General features: G+C 39.5%; 1 protein-coding gene across 1 annotated transcript in view; it reads right to left on the reverse strand.

Moving 5' to 3' along the window:
• Positions 1-22,628, reverse strand: part of CFAP54 (cilia and flagella associated protein 54) — a 250,519-nt gene that overhangs the window by 169,380 nt on the left and 58,511 nt on the right. The window contains exons 17-26 of the mRNA XM_018553872.1: positions 15,837-15,901; positions 14,609-14,737; positions 11,105-11,258; positions 8,366-8,440; positions 8,154-8,269; positions 5,872-6,048; positions 5,660-5,752; positions 4,753-4,938; positions 3,248-3,387; positions 2,342-2,489 (exon numbers count right to left, since the gene is read on the reverse strand). Coding sequence (XP_018409374.1) covers positions 2,342-2,489; positions 3,248-3,387; positions 4,753-4,938; positions 5,660-5,752; positions 5,872-6,048; positions 8,154-8,269; positions 8,366-8,440; positions 11,105-11,258; positions 14,609-14,737; positions 15,837-15,901 — 1,283 coding nt within the window. The remainder of the gene's footprint in view (positions 1-2,341; positions 2,490-3,247; positions 3,388-4,752; positions 4,939-5,659; positions 5,753-5,871; positions 6,049-8,153; positions 8,270-8,365; positions 8,441-11,104; positions 11,259-14,608; positions 14,738-15,836; positions 15,902-22,628) is intronic.

Raw genomic sequence — 22,628 nt, forward strand, 5'->3', positions numbered from 1 at the left:
CAGCTACACAGTCCTGATATGCTCTACTGGTACCTAGAATGTTGTGACAACAATATAAAGTGTCATTTGGGAATATAGCTGTGACATTGTAAGGAGACATTGAAAGCCGATGAAAGTGGAACTATAAGAGCACTTTTATAAATGCATTCACAACACATTTGCAAGCAGTAGTGCTTAAACCAAATAGCATCAGCTAATTTGATTTTCATGACAAAACATCCTATGTGGGCTGCTCTATGTGACCTGATTATGTACTTTTGAGTTGCTACCGACTTCTTCTTTTATTGAAAGGAAGTTCTGCGATCACTTTAACAGTTCTAATATTAAAGGGCAAATCTACTTAGAAGTTGTATTATAGTTATAAGTAATATCTGCTGGTCTAAGTTAGCCGCCTGCTTCTGATATGTCTTCGACACACAAACAGCAAGGTCTCTCTGCTTCCATTACCATCCACCCGGGAGTTTTTGATGTTGTTACCCACCTTTTGGTCTTAGACTATTGTCCATAATTGCCCTCCTATACCAGCCCCAACACAGAGAGTAGGAACTTTTCCTAAGGCCACAGCAGGTGTGCAGACCCAGACAGTCTAGTCTAGTGAACTGTTAGCACTTACCAAAATCTGAAAAATAAGGACTGATTCCTACAGCACAAGTACATTTAGTACAATAAATAGTATTGTACAGTAAATTGCAGGAAGGTAGGGATTTTTGGCAGAAGAGACATGCAAATTCTCTTCTTCCAAAAACAAATTCTTCCTCTCTTCCCAGCAATTTTTTTTATTCTGTGTACGCTGTATGATGCATGCCAAGATACCATGATGGGCCAGGTGCTGGGGAGGACGTAAATCCTGTGCAGGAGTTATATCACCAGTGGTCACCCAATAGTCGAAGAGGAGGATTCCTGGGAACCCAGAAGAGGACAAAGCAGGTGACCGAAGAGTGATCCAATAGCACTGGAGAAGGTCATACTTGTAAAGTAAGTGTGCCCTAATGTGCATACTTAGGGCATACTTGCACATTAGTATGCCGTGCATACTTGCACATTAGGGCAAAAACCCAACATTTATACAGTGGTTTGCTACCGCTTTAAATTCTATAGAGTTCAGAAGAGTATCAACTAAAACCCTCAAACTAGACAAAAATCAGTGCCTTTAATTCTTATATAGCTTTTACTAAAGGCATTCTTGTCTTCTTGCCACATAAGTGGTCATGTCACTCTTAAGCAGGACTTAGACAGGTTGCTGCAAAGGGTAGACACTGCTCAATGATATTCCTATGTTTGTGTAGATTTCAGCTTCATGAGCTGAAACACCCAAGACTGTGCCATTCATATCCAGTAAACTGCATGCAAGGTGCTCTCCTGACTGAGGTTTTGTGATTAATGGCTTTTAATCCTGCAGGAGCTGGAAAAGGAATCTTGGAAGTATAATTATTGTTGAATTGTTTGAATAATACCCTCAAAGTGGCATGACAGTGAAAGATTTTTATAACAGAGAACAAATAACACTGTCTCCATTCTGTTATACTCAGCTATGCATGCCGCGGTCGGCATTTTAATGGCCCATTTATAAAATCCAGGCCATGGTACGGTCCTACTGCTGCTTAATAAATATACCCAATAGGGAAATGCTTTTTTTATAACCCTATCTGAAAACCACATACATATGTCCTTTTTTTTTTTTTAGTAATGTTTTTTAGAATAAGGGCTGGATTTGGATTAGAAGTGGTGGTCAATGAACTAAGGGCTATGGAACAAAGGGTCCAGCTTATCTGGATGTACGAGTTTGCAGGATGTCCAATTTTCAACAATACCATCTCCTGATTTTGGTGCCTAATACAGGAAAGACTAAGAGTACTCTGCTACACAATTGGTAACCTAGCACTCCTAGTATCATTCTCCTGTGCAGGGAGTTATAGGAAGATAATATAAAGATAGATATCATGTTGTTATACTTGCAGTATTTTAATACATTTTTATAATTGTGGTATTAATACACTTACTGGACTAAGAGGCTTTTAATATGTCCTGGAGTTCTAAAGGCCAACATACATTTACTTAATTTAATAATACTGCAATGTGCATTTTTATGCTAAAGTCAATTATGTCCATAACATTATCACTTTGATTCTGACATTAATTATACTATTGTGAATAAAAACTGATATTTTCTTCAATAATTTTCAAAGGACCCAAGGTCATATGTGATCTGGTATTAATTATCTTATATTAATTTTAATCTCAGTCATCAATATTATAGCCGTATGACATTCCCTTTCATATATATTTATTAATATTCGGTAAATCAGTCCTCATTAATAATGGTTATTAACTCATTACTTACTTGCCCCTTGCGAAGTATACCTCCATCACAAAGAGAGTCACAAAACAGTGCTCCTTCTTTTATGTTTATTTCACTCATTGCAAAAATACTTCCAAGGAAGAGTTGCAGCAGAATGGGAGAAGACGTTGATATGGCATCATTGCACAATCTGTGGGAAAGCATACGCGTCATATCCAGGCTTATCAAACAAAGCAAGCTTATGCTTACTGTATATACAATTACAGATATAAAACATATTTTTTACAATAATGCTACTAATTGTGTCATGTTTATCAGAGCTGATTAGTTTCTAGGGAAGATGAAAGATGTTGGAGATTAGTAAAGACTAGCATTTTACTTAATAATGAGAGTAACAAAGTGCTAATTATACAATTTTCCATATGCACAGCATGTCTATGTTGCCCATTATAGTTACCATGGAAACATAAAATTGCCCCCTTTTTTTAAAAATAACAAATGTATGACAAAGTGGATAGAAATGGGCATTATATATAATGTCATTCATACTGTGTAGAATACTACATGATCTTTTTCAGGGAGATACATAAAAAATATTAATTAACTTGTAAGAAAATAAATGCTAGTTTCTGTTTGTCAATGTTCAGTCGAAAAACCTAACAGGTTGCCCTAAATATTTTAGGATAAAGCTGCTCATCCAACATCTACATTTCGTTTGTGGTATAATATGCATAGACTTGGACACAGTAATTAGAGCAAATTGCTTTTGACTGGTTAAGAAAGTAGCACTTGCAACCTAGTTATTTAGGTATTTTTTTTCCAAGCAAAAAAACTGTTTTATTTGTTTATTGGGACTCCAGTAACATGAGAGCCCTTTATGAGTTACAATAAGAAGGCAGGATATATAATAAGAATAGATTCTTAGATGGATTTCATGTCACTACTTACCTCATCTGATGTATATAACCTTCCCTGTTTTCTGATATAGCCAGATCAGTAGATGCAGGGACTGGCGACACAACAAAGTAGTTCCACAGCACAGAGAATGCCTTCTTAGCCACTTTATAGTTGCCAACTTGATACGCACTCTGTGTCAATGAAAACAGCATTTCATTTCTTAGTACGGACTGGAATTGCTCAAAACAAACCTAAGTTCACACAATTAAATAGCCACACATGTATTTCTAGAAATAGGAAACATACATTTCTAGAAATAGGATTCTGCTAACATTCAATCTCAAGGTGAAATGCGCACGTTTGATATCACGAATGCATACATGGCATATCAGCAATCGCTACTGATCTCTTAAAGCATGTCAGTGCTCTCTAGCAGTCTTTTACCGTCTTTAACAGCATTTTGGCAGACATACGTAGTCTCTTGCAATACGTCACTGGCCACCTTTTTGGTTACTAGTATTCTCTTGCAATATGTCAGTGTCCTCTTAGTATTTTACTAAATATCAGTGACCTCTTGGAGTTGCTTGTACCATATGCACGTGAGGCTTTCACCATCAGAAGGCATCTAAATCGGAAAAAGTTACACAACTAAAGATAATTTGATCAGTTAAAAAGATCAGTATGGACTGGAAAATTCTAAAAAACACACTGATATGTGACAAATATAATGCAAATCCCTATTTCTACTTCTTGGCCAGCAATAAAATTCTAATCTTTAAAGGGGCAGATTACAAAGAATATATGGTTTAGTAATTTTGGGTAAAAGTTGGCAAAAGAATAGTAAGAACACCTTTTTAGGTTACCTAAGGTATGCCAAATGTAAAATATAAATAGTTTTATAGGTTACAAACGTAGTTTTGTTTACACCTTCTTACTGACTATACACATTGGTGTTTGTGTTATTAACCTGGGAAGGCTATGAATGCAAGTCAATTCATTACACTGTTAAAATTGTACTTTTAGCCAAAATATTTTTCTTGTTTTGGAAAGTGGGAGAAATGGTTAGAACCCCTCTCTGATTTTCATTTCCTATCCAGCCGAAGCAATGCACCCTTTCTTTGTTCTGGTGACCAATGCTAGAGAAACAAAAAGCGATAGTATATCCAAAATGTTATCAATGTTACTAGAACAAGAAGTGAGGGGACATCTTCTGCTTAAGACACCTAATTGGGGATCTCCCCTCACTTTGAAAATATTTCAATTCACTTGGGTCTCTGTGATGCACTTATTTCCTGCCTCAGCAATACAGCTTCCTAAATTCCTCTCCATCTGAAGGTTGCTGCTAAACAATAAATTAGCCAAGAGGTGATGTAGGAAGCAGTAAAGCTGAACAAGAAGGAAGTCAAGCATGAAGTAGTAGAGTGATTTTCCGATCTGAGCCGTGTTGCAAAGGTCACAAGGGTGGCTGAACAAAAATTGCATATACTGTATGTATTTTAATCATGTATTCAGCTGTTTGTATGGTTTCATATGTAATCTATCCTAATGAAACCTACCTGTTCTAGGTAGGCCCATGTGGCAGGCAAAGACAGAGGTGGAAAGGCAAGGATTGGTTTAGTTGTTTCTCCAACTGAATCCCCAATGAGGCGTCCATCTCTTGAATACGCCGCTACAGCAAAGATGTACCTTTCATTTTTTTTCAGGCCCCTAGCCTCCAATAAGGTCTTGCTATTTGCTGGAACCTGTGAGGTGATATACAAAGATTAGCAAACAATATGGGGTCTATTTATGAACCAGGGGTCCAACGTTCCTAGTATATTTTTTTTCCAGGTCGAATTTAATGTAAGACTGCATTATGGCCACTGGATAGAGCTGAAATACTTATTTCCCGTGCTCCTCAGCTCCATCTAGTGGCCATAATATGAAATTACATATATTACATTGGACCAGAAAATAAAATAAACTAAGAATGTTTGTTTTGGTCTCTATTCACACGGTACGTACCCTCACATTTTCAAGATTTTCAAAGCAAATGGTTCTTCATATTGTTTGTAAATAGACTCCTATGTGTGCATTGTGTATTACACATGTACAGCAGGACCACCAAAATGAACGGGAAATGCCTAAAAAGTGTCATGCACATGTTTTTAGCACATCAGAACCATGGAAAATCTCTATTCATGATTGTACTTCTAATTGTATTATGCATGTCCAAATGAGGAAAGATATGCATAAAAGCACATTAAAATAAAGTGTTACAACACAGCTGTGCACGAGTAAACACTGACGTTAAATTTCTTAACAAATTGAGTACATTGTACATTGTATGACAGGGCCCTGAACGTCTGGTATCACATTTACATTTCCCAAGAAAAGAAAGATATCAAATTAGCTTAAATGCGGTAAATTGCAGGTCTCAGTTACAGTAAAAAATACATCACAGCAAAGTCTGAAGCACATTACCTCCACTCCTGTTTCAGGAAGATGGTGATCATTTAGCCTTACTTTTAAATTGGGTCCAGTAACACAGCGCCCAAACAAGCAGTACCAAGCCACCTGTGTAAAATACAGAAAAGCACGAGAAATAGCATAAATGCACTTTATTGAACAAAAATACATTTATATGAAAAACAGATTCAATAACCGCTCCCCGTGTTGTCTATAGCCTTGATTACCTTTATGTCAGATTTGAAAGGAGCTGGCTTAAACACCATTGAATTTTCTGTTCTGCGAATCAAGATGGGTGGAGGAGGAATGGTCATTTTTCCATTTTTTGATTCTGATTGTTTAATGCAAGATAAAAAGACTGCATTCTCTTCAGTTTCAGCCTGTTGAATTAGTTTTTCTGACTCCTGCACATAATACAACACAAGAACAGATAAACAATATGCCTGATCTTTGAACATTTCTGAAAATATAGCTTAAACCAGGCCTCAAAATTTCCACTCGCCCACTCGCAATTGGCGAGTGAAAATTGCGTGGGGGCGAGTGGAATGGCATCGAGGGGGTGCGCTGGTACAGTACCGCCGCTTCCGAGCTGCGATCGTTTTGTGTTCACTCGCCCGGGGCCGCTTTAGCTGCAGCGGCCAAGGAGAAGAATCAGTTTCGGATCTCTTCGGCGCTTTCGGTCTTTCGGGCACCTGCAGCTTCCTCCGCCCAGCTCCGCTGCTATAGGTTAGGGGAGGAAGCCTGCAGAGTTACTATTGGACGGGCAGAAAGTAATGCAGCTGAACCTGAAAATAAAGTTTTTTCTGTCGGTAGATGGAGGATCTCTTTACTCTTTACTGCACCTACCCCCCCCCCCAACCAGGAGAAAGAAGAGGGCAACTGAGAATACCAGCTAGGTGAACTGTAAGTCCCCTTTCTTTCTTCCTTATTCTGCTGAACTCTGCAATATGCGTTATAGCGCTGTAACGCATATTGCAGAGTCCAGCGCTGTAACGCATATTGCAGAGTTCTGCGCTGTGACGCATATTGCAGAGTTCTGCACTGTAATGCCTATTGCAAATGTGCGTTACAGCGCAGAACTCTGCAATATGCGTTACAGCGCTGTGACACATATTGCAGAGTTCAGCGCTGTGACGCATATTGCAGAGTCCAGCGCTGTAACGCATATTGCAGAGTCCAGCGCTGTAACGCATATTGCAGAGTCCAGCGCTGTAACGCATATTGCAGAGTCCAGCGCTGTAACGCATATTGCAGAGTCCAGCGCTGTAACGCATATTGCAGAGTCCAGCGCTGTAACGCATATTGCAGAGTCCAGCGCTGTAACGCATATTGCAGAGTCCAGCGCTGTAACGCATATTGCAGAGTCCAGCGCTGTAACGCATATTGCAGAGTTCTGCACTGTAATGCCTATTGCAAATGTGCGTTACAGCGCTGAACTCGGCAATGTGCGTTACAGCGCTGACCTCTGCAATGCGTGTTACAGTACTGACCTCTGTACTATGCGTTACATTACTGACCTCTGCATCACACCACTGACTTCTGTACTCTGTACTGATCTCTGTACTGTGCGTCATATTTCAGGTGCGATTAGGGATTCCTGTGTCACTAACTTGCGTTTTCCTGCAGCAGGGATCCCTAATCTGGCGTTTACATGTGGCAACTGTCACACATTCAAGTTAATGATCAGGTGACAGAAGCTGCATGTACACGCCTGCATACCGCATGTAATCCTATGTGATATGATTACATGCAGTTACAAAAACAATCACTATCTCTGGATAAACAATCGTGTATCCAGGGAGAGTGATTGATTCCTACCTGCATGTAATCCTTTCACATATGATTACAGGCGGTATGTAGGCGTTTACATGCAGCAGCTGTCACCCGATCATTAATTTTGAATCGGTGACAGTTGCCGCATGCAACATGTGCATACATTAAAACTGGTACCGTATATAGTAGCGGCTCCCACGGGACAAAAAAATGTGTCCAGTGGTCCCCGACTAAATTGAGTTGGAGACCACTGATGTAAAGAATTAAGTAAGCCTCTCTCAGAGAGAGGGAGAGCACCTCTATCACCTAAGAACACTATTAAAATCTGAGGCTCTGGGGGAGAAGGAGGAGTTATATGAGGGCCGTCCCTTCAGTTTTTTCTTTTTGACAGTGTTCGATCACCTGAAGGCAGCATAAAACCCAGGTTTTTAAAGATACTGTGCACTTACTGTATAATTAAGAAATTGTATTTCTGAGATACTTTCCACATATTATGTGCATATGAAGCCCTATGAATCTGTTCAATATGTAGGAAACTTGACAAGCTTCAATTCGTTTTCAAGTTCCCTTTTGTCCACATTAACAAACTATGATTATTGAGGTATCCCAGAAGATGTGCACAAATCAAATCAATAACAAACACAGACATATACAGTATGTTACAATAATAGTTGCTGCTACACAACGTATGATTAATAACAATAGATGCAAATAAAAATGTTATACTTAGAATTACCTCTAGAAACTTATTAGGAGAACCATCTAGTCCCTTATTAAACATTAGTGCCTTCTGCATTAAAAAGATGGCTTTGGACAGATTATTCTTGTTGATGTTATCAAGTATCTCTGATTCTGCAATCCAAAAGGAATAAAATAAATAATTACATTTACATGTTTACATAGTACAGGCAATAGTTATATTTTTGAATCGCAGAGGTCTCATTTTACCTGTGTAGAAACTTGTAGACTCACTGCTTTTGTTGTGGCTGCAGTGTTTAGCTGATCGTATTTGTTCACCAGCCACTAAAACAGAAAGAAAGACATGGATACACATTACAGTTATTCTAGGATTTGTGTACTTAGTGAAATTCTGTTTCTTGAAGTTCATTAAGGGACACAACATTTAGTTTATCCGAGACAGCTGGGTTATACTGACTCCTGCAGGTGGATTTGAAATAATGGCAAGCAAAAAAAAAAAGTTGGCCAGTTTGGTATAACCCCTCTCACTCCCACCATGCATTAGTTTGTAGAATAGCAGTGCATAGGGGTTGATCGCAAACACACCGGGTTGGAGCCTGTGTACCTTAACAAACTTTTAGAAACTGATTGTTTTATTTTATTTCTTTTTACCCTGACATATGCTCTGACAGTGGACATGTTTAACTATTAGGTTAAATGAAATGTAAAATTAAATGCTAAACTAAGCTAATACTGCAATGGGAACTACAGACCTTGAAAAAGAGTTCGGTAAACAGCTCTGTAAACAAGTGAACAAGAGAAAACTCATGGCAGGGACCTATCCATAATCAGACAACTCAGTATAATGTTTCAGTCTTTCAGGGACCAGACAGAACACCTCCAGGTGGCACTGTGGCGCTGGAACCAGATCCTGCAGTTCCAGTGCTCACCTGCAAGCGTCTCCAGGCAGCCAGTAGCTGTCAGGGACCTGAGCACCTCCAGGTGGCACTGTGACGCTGGAACCAGGTCCTGCAGTTCCAGTGCTCACCTGTCGGTGTCCCAGCAATCAGTCACCACCCGGTGCTGATCTGGGAGGGTTTTTAGCCTTTCCTTGCAGTGAGGCCTGTGCCTCAGTATTGTTGCCATATCCTGTTTGCTGTAGCCTGTATCCTGTTCCTGCCTTGAACTCTGACCGGACTCCTGACCCTTACCCCTGAGGTCTCCTGATCAGTGGCTCCCCTCTTGTTGTCTTGCTACCCAGGGTTTGCCCTGTTGTCTCTGGTGTGTGACTATAAGCATTGTTTGGTGTGGTCAATTTGGTCGTATGGCCTCGGTATTATGTCACAATACCGTGCACTGGTGTCCCCACACCGCGTGCAGGTATCTATACAGGAGAATCAAATACGTGACCACACCAAACAATGCTTATGAACTATAGTTTATTTGCTACTCCAAAAACACCACAACCATAAGCACCCCCACCAACACCCGCAAGCAACATATAAAAGCCTAACTAATACAAATAACAATCTACACACCAGAGACAACAGGGCAAACCTTGGGGAGCAGGACAACAAGAGGGGAGCCACTGATCAGGAGACCTCAGGGGTAAGGGTCAGGAGTCCGGGTTCAAGACAGGAAACAGGATATGGCTACAATACTGAGGCACAGGCCTCACTGCAAGGAGAGGCTAAATACCCTCCCAGATCAGCACCAGGTGGTGACTAATTGCTGAGACACTCGTAGGTGAGCACTGGAACTGCAGGACCTGGTTCCAGCGTCACAGTGCCACCTGGAGGTGCTCAGGTCCCTGACAGCTACTGGCTGCCTGGAGACACCTGCAGGTGAGCACTGGAACTGCAAGATCTGGTTCCAGCGACACAGTGCCGCCTGGAGGTGTTCTGGTCCCTGACAGAGTCAGAAACCCACAGCCTATATCTGCTGTGCTGTCATTTTAGCTAATCCATACTGCTCTGGAAATCCTTTGTCATGATTTAAGTGGAAGTCTAGCCAAAACCTTATGAGCATTTGCCCAAAGATTTGCTTTAACCTCTTGCCGTCCGCCCGTTAAGAAAAAACGGACGGGCGGCTGACTCCTATCTGCGGGTTGCCGTCGCCAGACGGCATTTTTTTCCTGCCCGCGCGCGCCCACATTTAAACGTAAATATGCGTCGCATGCGCCAGCACGCGAAAATGACAATTGCGCTACACATGTTACATATCGCCGCGAACGTCGCAGTGAGAGCAATCATTTTAGGGCCATCAATCACTGATAACACTAAACTGATGAGCGGTAAAAGCTTTTAATGCGTCGCCTATGGCCAATTTTGGGTAATTTAGTTTTTTTGAGGTTTCGCTGGCGTGCGCAATTTTAAGTCTTGACATGTTTGGTGTCTCTTTACCCGACTAGACCCCATCTTTTATATTTTACCAAAAAATTGGGAAATTATAAATGTTTTAGAATTTAATATAGGGGAAACTTTTTTTTTTTTTAAATCTGTAATTTTTCCTTAATATATAAAAAAATAAAACCCCCAGTGGTGAATAAATACCACCAAAAGAAAGCTCTATGTGTCCCCAAAAAAGGGTATAAAATTCATTTCAGTACAGCGCTGCATGACGGAATAAATGTCAGTCAAAGTACCGCAGCGCTGAATACTGAAAAATGGCCTGGATGGGAAGGGGGTTTAACACCGCGGATGTCAACTGGTTAAACTTGGGAACAGGACTTGATATTTGTTTAACTGTCGAATTTTGTTTAAGTTAGGTGGAACATTTTATGCACAGTCCCCTTTAAAATACAAACAATGTATCCATTCTTGTGGGGGAAAAAACTACTCCTGAATGTTGCACAGTATGTCTTCAGATACATAGATTTACGTGCGTTTATCCATATGTTCAATCAACCCTGCTGCATTAGCATGTTAATTAGCTTTAATGTGTAAAGTGTTGATGGGCACCGTCATAACAATCTTTGGACAGGTATATCACGTCAGGGTCATTTCTTACTTTGCAGACAATTGAGGATTTTGACTGACACACGATGTTGAGCCACAATTAGCTCAAGCTGTAAATCCATCATCGTCACATTATGTGTGAGTGACTTGGAGGAGCCTCTCTGCTCTTCAGCTGTGTTATCTTCATGCTGTTTCTTTATACCCAACTGATGGGAAAGAAAAGAGAGAGAGGATTAGTATGCATTTGTGGTGTTGTTGTTTTTAATTAGTTTATAATCCTAACAAACATTACTTCAAACTTAGAATTAACTAAGACAACTAAGAATTTACAAATCATTAAATATTCAGTAATCAGTAAGAAATCTCCATAATACATGCCTTTTTCATACATTCAGCTGAACAAGAAGAGGTAAATATGAAGAACTACAGCTTGGGACAGGATTATTTAGCCAGATGTCCAGGGTACCCCAGATTTCAGCTGGTAGTGTGACATTAAATACCTTTTTGACTGATGTACTGTATATGTCACTATTTATTAAAGCAAAAAATAGTGACGTACTGTTACCAGAAAAGGCTGGAATTAGGCTTTAAGCTATAAACTGAAAAGATATGGAGAGCTACTACAACCCAGTTGTTATAGATCTTCTCCCCAAGTTTTACCATTTTTGAAGTGTATCAAAAATGTATATATGTTTGTACTTCTAGGAGGTAGCCGCAAGCTCCATCATCACCCATAACTGTAAGAACTTTGCTTGTCAGAACGATCCAGGATTTGGCAAAACAAATAGGGCGTCAGTGGCGCTATTTACCTGCTGCAGTTTTTCTTTTTATGACAAGTTCTCTTTAAGAAGAGTTATCTGAGAATGCCTGTTTGTATCTATCAATAGGTTCACTAGGGAGGATGTGGGCATTTTTTAAAGTAGATTAAAACTCAATCAATAAAAATCTCATATGAGCTTTAACATGTTAATGTACAGGGTGACCGACGGGAGTCGGACGGTGTTGAGAAAAACAGTACTCCATAGATTTTCAACTTGAGATGTATTTATTTTTACAAAAACAGAGGTCAAGACATGCCATTTGAGTTACTTATTCAGTTATGAAAAATAATGTCATTTAGATGACGACCATCCTCTTGAATGCAGCTTTCAATCCTTCGCTTGAAATTGTCCATCACTGTATTTGTATGTATTGCATTCAACGTATGTACGTTGAATGTATGTATTATAAAAGGGTTATTCACTTTTGAGCCGAAGTATCTAGCCATAGCTTTGGCTGATCCTTCGGCTCACTTCGGCTGCCGGATCCCTTCGATTCGACTATTCACAATAGCCCGTACAGCACCTGAAGGCAGCCGAGCGGCTCAGCCGAGTCGAACGCATATGCTTCGGCTCGGCTGAGCTGTAGCCCCAGCCATAAGCAGGGAGAACGGTCTGCGAAGCAGAGCGTTTTCCCCTGCAACTGACAACTGGGCTCCGCCAAGTTGTTGTCATTCAATGACTGCCCAGCGTTCTCAGGTTATTCGAGGACACTGGGCTGTCATTAACTGACCACAACTGGGCGGAGTCGGCCGTGACGTCACGGCTGGCTCCGCCCAGTTGTTTTCATTTGTCCGGGACCTGCGTGAAGTCTCTTGCAGTTGTCGGCCAAATGTAAACAGTTGGGCAGAGCTGGCGGTGATGTCACAACCGACTAGCTCCGCCCAATCGCTTATATTTTGCCGGCATCTGTCAGATTCCTAATTCTGCGGCGGGTGCTCATCGCATGCGTTCGGGTCGGCGGGCATTGGGTTTTTTTTTTTTTCTTTTACTTATTTTTTTATTCATTTTCCTGAGTCGTCGTGGACAATGCTGGATGTCGTGATTGACCCTGGATTACGTCGTTGGACCTTTTTAATAAAGGACTGTGTTTTTATTTCAATTAAATGATTTTTGATTAAAGTCTGGTTTTTTTTTTTGCATTTATTTAACCCTTTAGTGAATGGGCAGGGGTAAAAGTAACCCTTACTCATTCACAAGGGGGGGCCCATCTGGGTGCCCCTTTATTAAAGGGGTACCCTGATGCAAATACAACCCCTTGCACACACCCCCACAACCAACCCCCCAGGGTTTGTGGGGAAGAGGCCCTTGTCCCCATCGGCGTGGGGACAAGGTGCTTTTCCAGGGAAGGGGACCCTGGAAAAGCACTGTCCCAGTGCCGAGGGCATGTGGCCTGGTATGGCAGGGAAAGGGGGGGGGGTCTGGTATGGTTTGGAAGGGGGGCCCCATTCTGGGTTTTTTTTCTTAACATTTTTTTTATTTTTATTTTTATTTTTTGTAATGATTTAACATTTTGTTTTTGTTTTTATTTTGTTTACATTTTTTTCTATTCTGCACGCTACCTCGGAGGTAGTGAGCAGAATAGCCGAGCTGAATGCTGCTCAGAGGCATTCAGCTATTCACTCACTGCTGATCAGCCCCTATGAGAATAGGGGTGAACGGGCGTGTGTGAACTGCCGGAGCTTTGGCTCAGCCGATCCAGATGTTGTCACTTTTTTAGTGTTTAGTTGCACTTTAACAAAAAGTATCTCCCCATAACAGCAAATTAGGTTCTCTTTATTTGTGATGAACTTCTAAGGCTGGGTTCACACCTGTAATGTTCTTATCTCTCCACCGGGGCTCCGACATCTAGATCAACTCCGTCGGAGTTCGGATGACGTCACAGCGACATCACCCGGTTCCTCCACTTTTCCCTACTTAAACAGCCGGGGCTATTTGCCTGACGTTCGTGCTAGGAGCCTGACGCCAGGCAAATAGCTCCAGCAGCAGACCGCCATCTCCCCACACTATTGGGCCGGACAGAGCCCCTCCAACTCCCTACCTTCTGGGCCGGACAGAGCCCTCCTTCCAGGCAGTCTGAGTCTCTCCACAGCCCTGCCCCCAGTCCGCCTACTCACACCTAGGCGTATTGAATATGCGCGTTTGTTGCGCGCTTCGTGACGCGTGTTTTTACCGCGATTCGTGGTAAAAAAAACGTGCAACAAACGCGCGTTCCCAAGGGCTACTTGGCTGTATACCAATGGAAACGCGTGACAAAAACGCCCCAAAGAAGCTCCTGTACTTCTTTGGGCGTAGGGCGCTTTGTAGCGCGTTCATAAGGCCTGTAATACGCCCAGGTGTGAGCCATACCCATAGGAAATAATGGGATTTTGGTGTTTGAGCGTTTTGGAGAGCGTTCGAACGCGCTACAAAACGCCCAGGTGTAAACCAGGCCTAAGATGTATACATAAAACGTCTGTATAAATTGTACTTATTGAACAGCCAAGTAATCATTTGGCCAGGCTCTTAAACTAATATAAATACTGACTAACACATGAGACAAAAAGACTGTGCTGTTGCCATATTCCCACATACTTTTCCTTTACATTTTTGGATCTGCACTGAAAAGCCAGCACATGGAATTCTCTTACTTTCTATAGGCAACAGCTGCAAATGTTTAAAGGCAATTTATATTAATGTGTTCCAACACTATCCTTTATAGTGAACAAATGCATATACAAAACATTCTGTAGAAACACCTTCATGACGTAGTGATCAACTACTGATCCTCCATTTCTTACAGAGTCCTGTGAACGTGACACTGACAGCCCTTTAATTGCTTTTTCTAGAGTTTCATATGCAAAGATCAGCTGGGTAACTGGGGTTTTCTGTAGAAAAACATAAAAGTATAATTAGATGGCTATTTGTTTTAGAAGATGTTTGCCATGCTTATTTTACAATGCTACTTTATCAGAACATGGACAATCCTGGAGTTTTCATTTCCCTCTGACATGGGATCAGTTATTTCTCCCTTACCTTCCAGATAAGGGACTTATAACATTTCTTTGACTTTCCCCCCTCTATGCATGTCCCCTAGGTCAGTGGCTCATAAAGTATTAAAGTTTGTGGGTCAGTGTAACAGCCAAACAATTAGCATTTCCAGAAAAGAAAAGAACATTTTCTCATAACAGTTTCACTTCTACTATTTCTAACAGGTTTACTATACTGCCAAAAAAATATTTTTATCAGTGAGTACAAATGGAGGTATTTAGCAGGTAGCTACTATCTCAGTCTTACAGATACATGCCTTTACACAGATGATACATTTCAAAACAGTATAATCAAAGCTGCACTGCAGACTGCTACATATGCAACAGTGTGTGTGTGATTACAATAATCTGGTAATGTAAATATATAAAATGGTTCATGGATGGAATTTTTGCATTAATCTTGATCTAAGAATATATTAGTACTATGGTTTTAGACTATGTGTGCTTTGTGCATTATTGTCACAAATATTTTGCCAGTAGATCGCACACCTATCTTTGTGTTAGACAGCGAAATTTGATTGATTACTACCATCTGTTGCTAGAAAATCAAGTGCAAGACAAGTTACCTGTAAAATATATTTTATTCCAGGCTATTTCAGCCATGTAACCTTCCAATACATTGTTGCTGATATATAACCTCAACCTATACAGTGCCTTGTAAAATGTATGCTCCCCTAGCTTTCAACGAAACACTTGGTTTGAAATTTTAAATAAGATGTAAATAGGCACTGTTTTGTTTTACTATGCATAGGATATCTCAAAGGAACATACAGTTGTCTACATATACATAACTATCAATGAAAAAATAACATTAGCAACTATAGTAAAACACTTTTTTTTTTTACTATAAATATGTCTATCATGTTTACCAATCTGCATTATGCAAAGAGGGAGACATGTATTAAGTTATGTGGTAGATAACAAATATTCTGCCTACCTTCATAAAACCAGGTCTATTTCTTAGATTACTCAAGTCCATGTTGTCTTTTTCATGTGACCTGTCTGAATAGGAAGAAACAAATATATTTACTATTAATATAATCATTGTGTTTTAATGTTAATCCTTGGTTTTATGTTAGAACATGCATCAGACCGAACTACAAAACAATGCAAATATAGCATCCTGTCTTTACAAAACAAATTAAAATGATGATAATGAACAGCATAAAAATAAGCCCTCAGGATAAAATTATAATACTACAACATATTATTTTATTCATCTATTCTACATAGTGTAGGTAGAATCTCTTAAACCCTCAATATTCTTCTTATGATTTAATATAGGTTATAATATTTTTACCATTAAAAAACACAAAATGAGTTTATAACATGTTGCAAACTGGTTATTTTGAAAACACACTATTATTATTATTATGTAAGAATGACAGCAATTTTTATTTTAATTTCCATTGTCTTCAATACTGGATATTAATTTAAAAAAAAAAAAGAAGAGGAGAGCTCATAAACAGGGCATATTATCACAACAAACAGCAACCATCAATTTAAGCGTTGGAAACTGTGAAAAGTACATGGTATGGCATGTCTTACAAAGAAGTATGTAGTGCTTTTGGCAAAAATAACAACAGTTGTAATGTCACACTGAGATTATACTGCTAGAAATTTTGTGATCTAAACCCAAAGTCCAAATAAAATATGGGAAAAGTTACATTAAGCATAAAAATTAAATAGTGTTTTGCAGAACAAACCAACCAATGTACAACAACATACACCAGAATGATTGCATTTGCTTGTCCTCAAACTCACTGTAATGTGTTTTACGACATAACACCATCTATAATATTTGTCACAACCTATTCCACAAATATTTGTACACAACTTGGATTTCTCTATATATAATAATTACCTCTGGTGGTGAGAAACAATTGATACCGTCATCTGAAAGAAACCTAAATTGCCTGATCCTTGCCAGATCATATCAGGCAATATTGAAATCATTCCAATAACTGGTTATGTATAGCCGCCCTAAGGTTACTGAATTTCTGTTGATATTAGTGGTTTGACTTGTTTATGTAGCAGTATAAGTGATAATGTTCACAGGCCAGTTGTCAACAAATGAATACGTAAAAAGGTTTTATAGTGAGCAGATCCTGAGTGACTGGTGCCACACCCCTAATATAGTCGACAAAATGTATGATAGAAATCAATTTTGACCAGGTCCTTAGATCTTTATCATTCAATCATACCAGTTCTCTGGTCATGTTATATGCCTTAATCATGGTATTGAGTGGCTCTTGGAGGTACCTTTCTATTATGATGTACTTATGAATTTTAATCATGGTTTTTATATTTTTGTATTCAATAAAATTATATTTTTTTTAATTCAAGCATTATCGTGTTTCATTGGACTTGTCATATGGGGACATAAAAGCACCACTGATTTCTATCCTACATTTTGTCGTCAACAAATGAATGGCATGAAAATGCTCTATGAATAGAGTCAACCAGTAATTTGTGATGGCAACTGCTGGATAGTATTTTTCTTCATTTCCGCCTGTAGGAGCTCTTGGTGAGACTAGAGCAGTTTTGCTTTTCAGGATTAGTAGGAAAGCTTTTGAGCCAACAAAGGGAAAGTTTTAAAGGTACATGCCAGTCAAAAATAAAATATTAGGCCATGAACAGCATACAGGGGTCCACTCTACCACCTTGCAAAGAACATTATCTAATGTTTGGTCTCTAAGTCCAGTAGCTATTTATGGTTATGTCCACCGGTCTTTACTATCTGTGGAGTTTCCATGTTATTTCTGGGATTTGATCAGGGCTCTTCATCACAAGTAAAGCAGGTTAATACAATGTTTGCATTATGTAAATATTATTATAATTATTACCCAGAAGCCTTCCATTTTCTTTAAGATGACCAGAAGTCTTATCTAGTTACCTCAAAGGAATGTAAGAACAGTAATCATTCAAGAGACTGCAGTTTAAGGGTTGCCATACACTTTACAACCCTCGCAAGACTTTTGTCTTGCGAGGGTTGTAAAGTAATTTAAAAAACGTACAATCTGCCCATCTTGGACAGGCAGATCGTACATGCGATCATCGCAAGCCCGCCCCCCTGAGGGGCGGGCTTCCGATGACTGCAATGCTGAACGGGCAGTGTGCGCGTGCGCACACCGGCCCGTTTGGCAGTTGTCGAACAAGCAGGCCACTAGCCCACGATTCTCGGCGGGTTTTCCAGCATGCTTGTTCGACGGAAGATGTGCGACCATACATAGAAACGGTCGCACGCCTTCCATACACTTTGCGATTATCGTACGATCGTGGGACTTCCCGCGATTCTCGTACGATAATCGTAAAGTGTATGGGCACCTTAAGTGATACCATTTATTGAGTAAATTGAATTATTAAAGATGCATGCTTTTGGGATGCCTTAGATCCTTTCATCAGGCTTTATAGCAATGAAAAATAACGGTTTGAAAAAATACAACTATTGTTTTTTGACACACATCTTATCTCTAAGCTAGTGACCCCAATAACTCTCATAAGTACTGATCTCTATCTCTATATAGACTAATCCTTTACAACTGCAAGAGTGTCAAGAAAAAATTGTTGTGGGTTTCGTTCTCAGAATTGCATAGAGCTTGAAGAAGGGATCTAAGGCATCCTGTAGGTGTACATGTTTGATAACCTAAGTTAGCCAACAAAAGTGTAAATAAAAGTGTAAATAAAAGGCATCCCATAAAGTTCAACATTTCTGCAAACAAAATGTAAAGGCTAACAGGATACAATACTCTATAATTGGATTAAAAAAAAAAAAAGACTGAAATTATGATGACATTACCAAGGATGCCCATAAGAACACTTTTTTCACCTGCTAACTATTAACTATTGCACAAGTTCTTAGCCAAGCAAACAATCCACAGTAGCTGGACCAAGGATGTGATTATGTGGCATATTGGAGGAAGAACAGGACAGCACTCAATGATGAGTGCTCTACTCTAGAGAAATAGTCTGTTGCATGTACTGACCAATTTAACTGTGACACTGTGAGAACTATTTCTTAAGGCTTCTGGTACAAATCCACTAGAGACAGGATAAATTATCTACTACAATTACTCTGCCTAAGCTTTTAATATCTATTATAATAAGGTATCACAGAAAGTGCAGTGACATCAGTGAGTCAGCTGAGCATAGGATTCTGATGTGAGAAGTGGCAGTAAAACACAACCATGGTGTAGCACTGCAAAACAGAAAGGAGAGTCTGTGTATCTAATAAGTAAATGTGGTTATTCCATTTACTGTATATATCTAAAAAGATACATATAAACAAGTTATTTTAAATATAGGCACATATTAACAACATTATACATCAAGGCAATCTCGTTTACACATATATCTAAGAACATGATTAAGAAGACTAGAACTTCCCTCTCGCCACCCACATATTTCTATGACCTCCTTAATTATGTGCACTTAATGTGATGTGCTTGATTTAGTTTGATTTTCAATGCAACTTATTATGAATTCAGTGAGCCTATTGAGGTTGCTTTCTACCACATTTTTTGCTTCTAAATATTCTACATCTATAAGCTACCAATACCAAACATAACCCAAGTGCAAAATTCTGTGAATTCACATGTATTGTATATTGTATTCATCTCCTTATTGTATTCATTGCCTTCTGTCAATTTACACTTTCTGCGGTGATTAAGAACACCTTGACCTAAGCACACACTCTTTTGATCTAGAAAACCATCCTGCTACTTTAAAAAATGTTATCTGTTTATTCCTCCTACTCGCATTATAAGACATGAATAATACTATAAACAGATTTGTCCAGGGTTAAATAATACAAGCATGTCCTTTGATCAGAAGGTTAATACACAGATTACAGGAATTGTAGTACCATGGATAAAATATCACTTTTTTTCCACAGGTCAATTATATATTTCAGCTTCTAGCTATACCGCTAAGTGGTTTATTTTACAAGGTCTCCAGAATTGGATTCTCCAGGCTCTAAGTTCAAAGTGTCCCTCTGGGTTAATTGTCCTGTTGTCTGACGAATATCCTTGCGGCAGAAAACTAATTTCCACCATGGTCAAAGGGTCCTAGTTCAAATTCACTTTGGCAGTATGTTCAGAAGAGCTCACAAACACATTCCTACTCAGGGTTATAAATGTGCTATTTTTGTTAATTAAATCAATCTTTCCATCTACTTGCAAAAGTGTACTCATTGTACTTTACTTTTCAATCTGCGCATCCTGAGTACTATGTGCAGATGCACCACAGTAAGCGTTTACAAGGTCTAAAGCACTTATGTATTCCCTTTTAAACTATTTGCTATTTTGATTTCTTTCATACAGAAATATGTTGTTGGTCTGAGTCCACACATTCAGTCCTGTTTTACTCTGACAGTACACAAACCTAAAGTCTATGTAAACTTCTTTGATTTTCTCCCTTGTGGTCTATTAAATATAACATTGAAAGAGTTATGTTATATCGGTTTGGTAAGTGCCTGTTGTTCCTGCCAGAATTCCAGTGAGCATATAACTTCAAGCATGGGATATTCCTATGCTCCATAGCTCCATCTCCTTGCCATAATGCGGCATGAATCTAAAACTAAAATGACTGCAGGGTGAACAGCTCTGTGGACGTTTTATAAACACAGCCCTAAGCCTTTTTCATGAAATAGCTCCTTTGAAGCAATTATATCAAATGACCAAACAACCTCTCTCTGTGGAGGTTTACGGCCAATATAATTCCCATAATATCACTAAAAGTAAGATTAAAAACCTTAAATAAATAAATAAAACAGTTAATTTGCAACACTCACTAGCATAAGCTAACAAAACACATAAGGAATACTTAGTAAAGTGACTGTACTAGTATTACTATGTTAATTCCCATGATGCTGCAATAGTAATGCTTTATTAGTTTATTATTGATTGGTGTACTATAACAGCTTCTGAATTTCTTAGCAAAGTCTTTCATTTACTGTCTATTATGAGGCTTTGTTACCTAATACAAGATTCCCTAAAGCAAGGTTGCAACTAATTAAATATCTCTTCTATTCAGTCTGTAATGTAGATAAACATAAATTGTGAATTTGTACAATAATGTTAATTTCACATGACTTAAAGACAAACACACTAGTTTATAATCATTGTCAGATATGTTGGGGTGAATATGTTTACATAGCAGATGACTGCCATGAAACATGTGCACCTGCTGACTTCATCATTAAATAAAGCACACGTCTTCCAAGACAAGACTTACAACTTACCAATGTAGATACCTGCAAGACCAATGATCACTGCTATACTTATTTCCATAACACTCGCTGAAAAGTGAGAACTTAGATCAAGTGCATATTCCTTTACCTCTTACCAGGGGCATACCTGCAGAAAATAGCACCCATACCAAGCCACAATTGTGCCAATATCCAAACATCTAACACCCATGCACACACTTTAGTGGTACACATATACAGCTAATCCTGCCTATGAAGTGATTAATCTGTACGATGTTTACAATGTACTGCAACAAAACTGACATTTAGAAAGGAAAAAAACAAAATTTCTTGGTAAATGACATTTCTTTGCCTGCTTGGTTTAACCACCTCCTATCCATTAACCGTTCCTAAGCGGCTGGACGGGAGCCATGTAGATGCAGGTGGGCGTTGTAAGATGCACAAGCTAGGCGCCGTGTGGGAAAACTACATTAAATGTAAACAGCCAGCGATGGCTGTCTAAATACAAGCGTTCCAGCGCCGGTAGAGAGGCCCGATCGCTTGTATTTTGTGTGGGTGTGCAGCCCCCCCTGCTTCCGCCATCACAGCGATGCGGGCTGGGACCAGCACAGCGGCTCTGTCACCGGAGATCAAAGGGAGAACAGTACATGATCTCCCTCTGATCTCCTCTCCGATGGTGTGAATGCGGAAGTGATGTATCATCACTTCTGCATTCAGCTGTGATTCCCGACTACAAAAGCCGGAGAGAAGCTGGTGGTGCAGATCTTTTCTTCATCAGCTTCTCTGGGGATCCCTAGGTGACAGGGGTCTTGGAGACCCCTGATGTCTCATAAAGAGGATCTGTCATGTAAATTGGCTATCACATGGAGGGCTTCTTAGCAATAGCAGTAAAGTTAAGTGGGGGGACAAATTAGACGCATAAAAAAATCAAATCACATCTAAAAAAAATTTTAAAATCACAAACATTTTTTAAAGCCCCCCCGCCCCAACATACACACGCAAACATGCGTTAGGTGCGCCTACGTGCGAAGACAACGATTGTGCCGCACGTTACATATCACAGCGAACGTCAGAGAGAGAGCAATAATTCTAGGGCCATCAATCACTGTTAACGCTGAACTGATAAGCGGTAAAAGCTTTTAAAGTGTCGCCTATGGCCAATTTTGGGTGTGGTAGTTTTAGATTTTGTGGGCGCGAGCAATTTTAAGGCTTGACATGTTTGGCGTCTATTTACCCGACGTAAGTGATGGGACCATGGACTATCTATTTACCCGACATGACCCAATCTTTTAAATTTACCAAAACATTGTATCATCACATTGCATCGGGAAACATGTTTTTTTCAAAATTTTCAGTATTTTTTTGTTATATAGTAAAAAATAAAAACCCCAGTGGTGATTAAATACCACCAAAAGAAAGCTCTATCTGTGCCCCAAAAAATGGCATAAAATTAATTTCAGTGCAGCGTTGTATGACTGAATAAATGTCAAAGTACTGCAGCGCTGAATACTGACAAATGTC

The sequence above is a fragment of the Nanorana parkeri genome, unplaced genomic scaffold (genome assembly GCF_000935625.1).
Source record: "Nanorana parkeri isolate BGI_ZX_2015 unplaced genomic scaffold, ASM93562v1 scaffold132, whole genome shotgun sequence".
NCBI lineage: Eukaryota > Metazoa > Chordata > Amphibia > Anura > Dicroglossidae > Nanorana > Nanorana parkeri.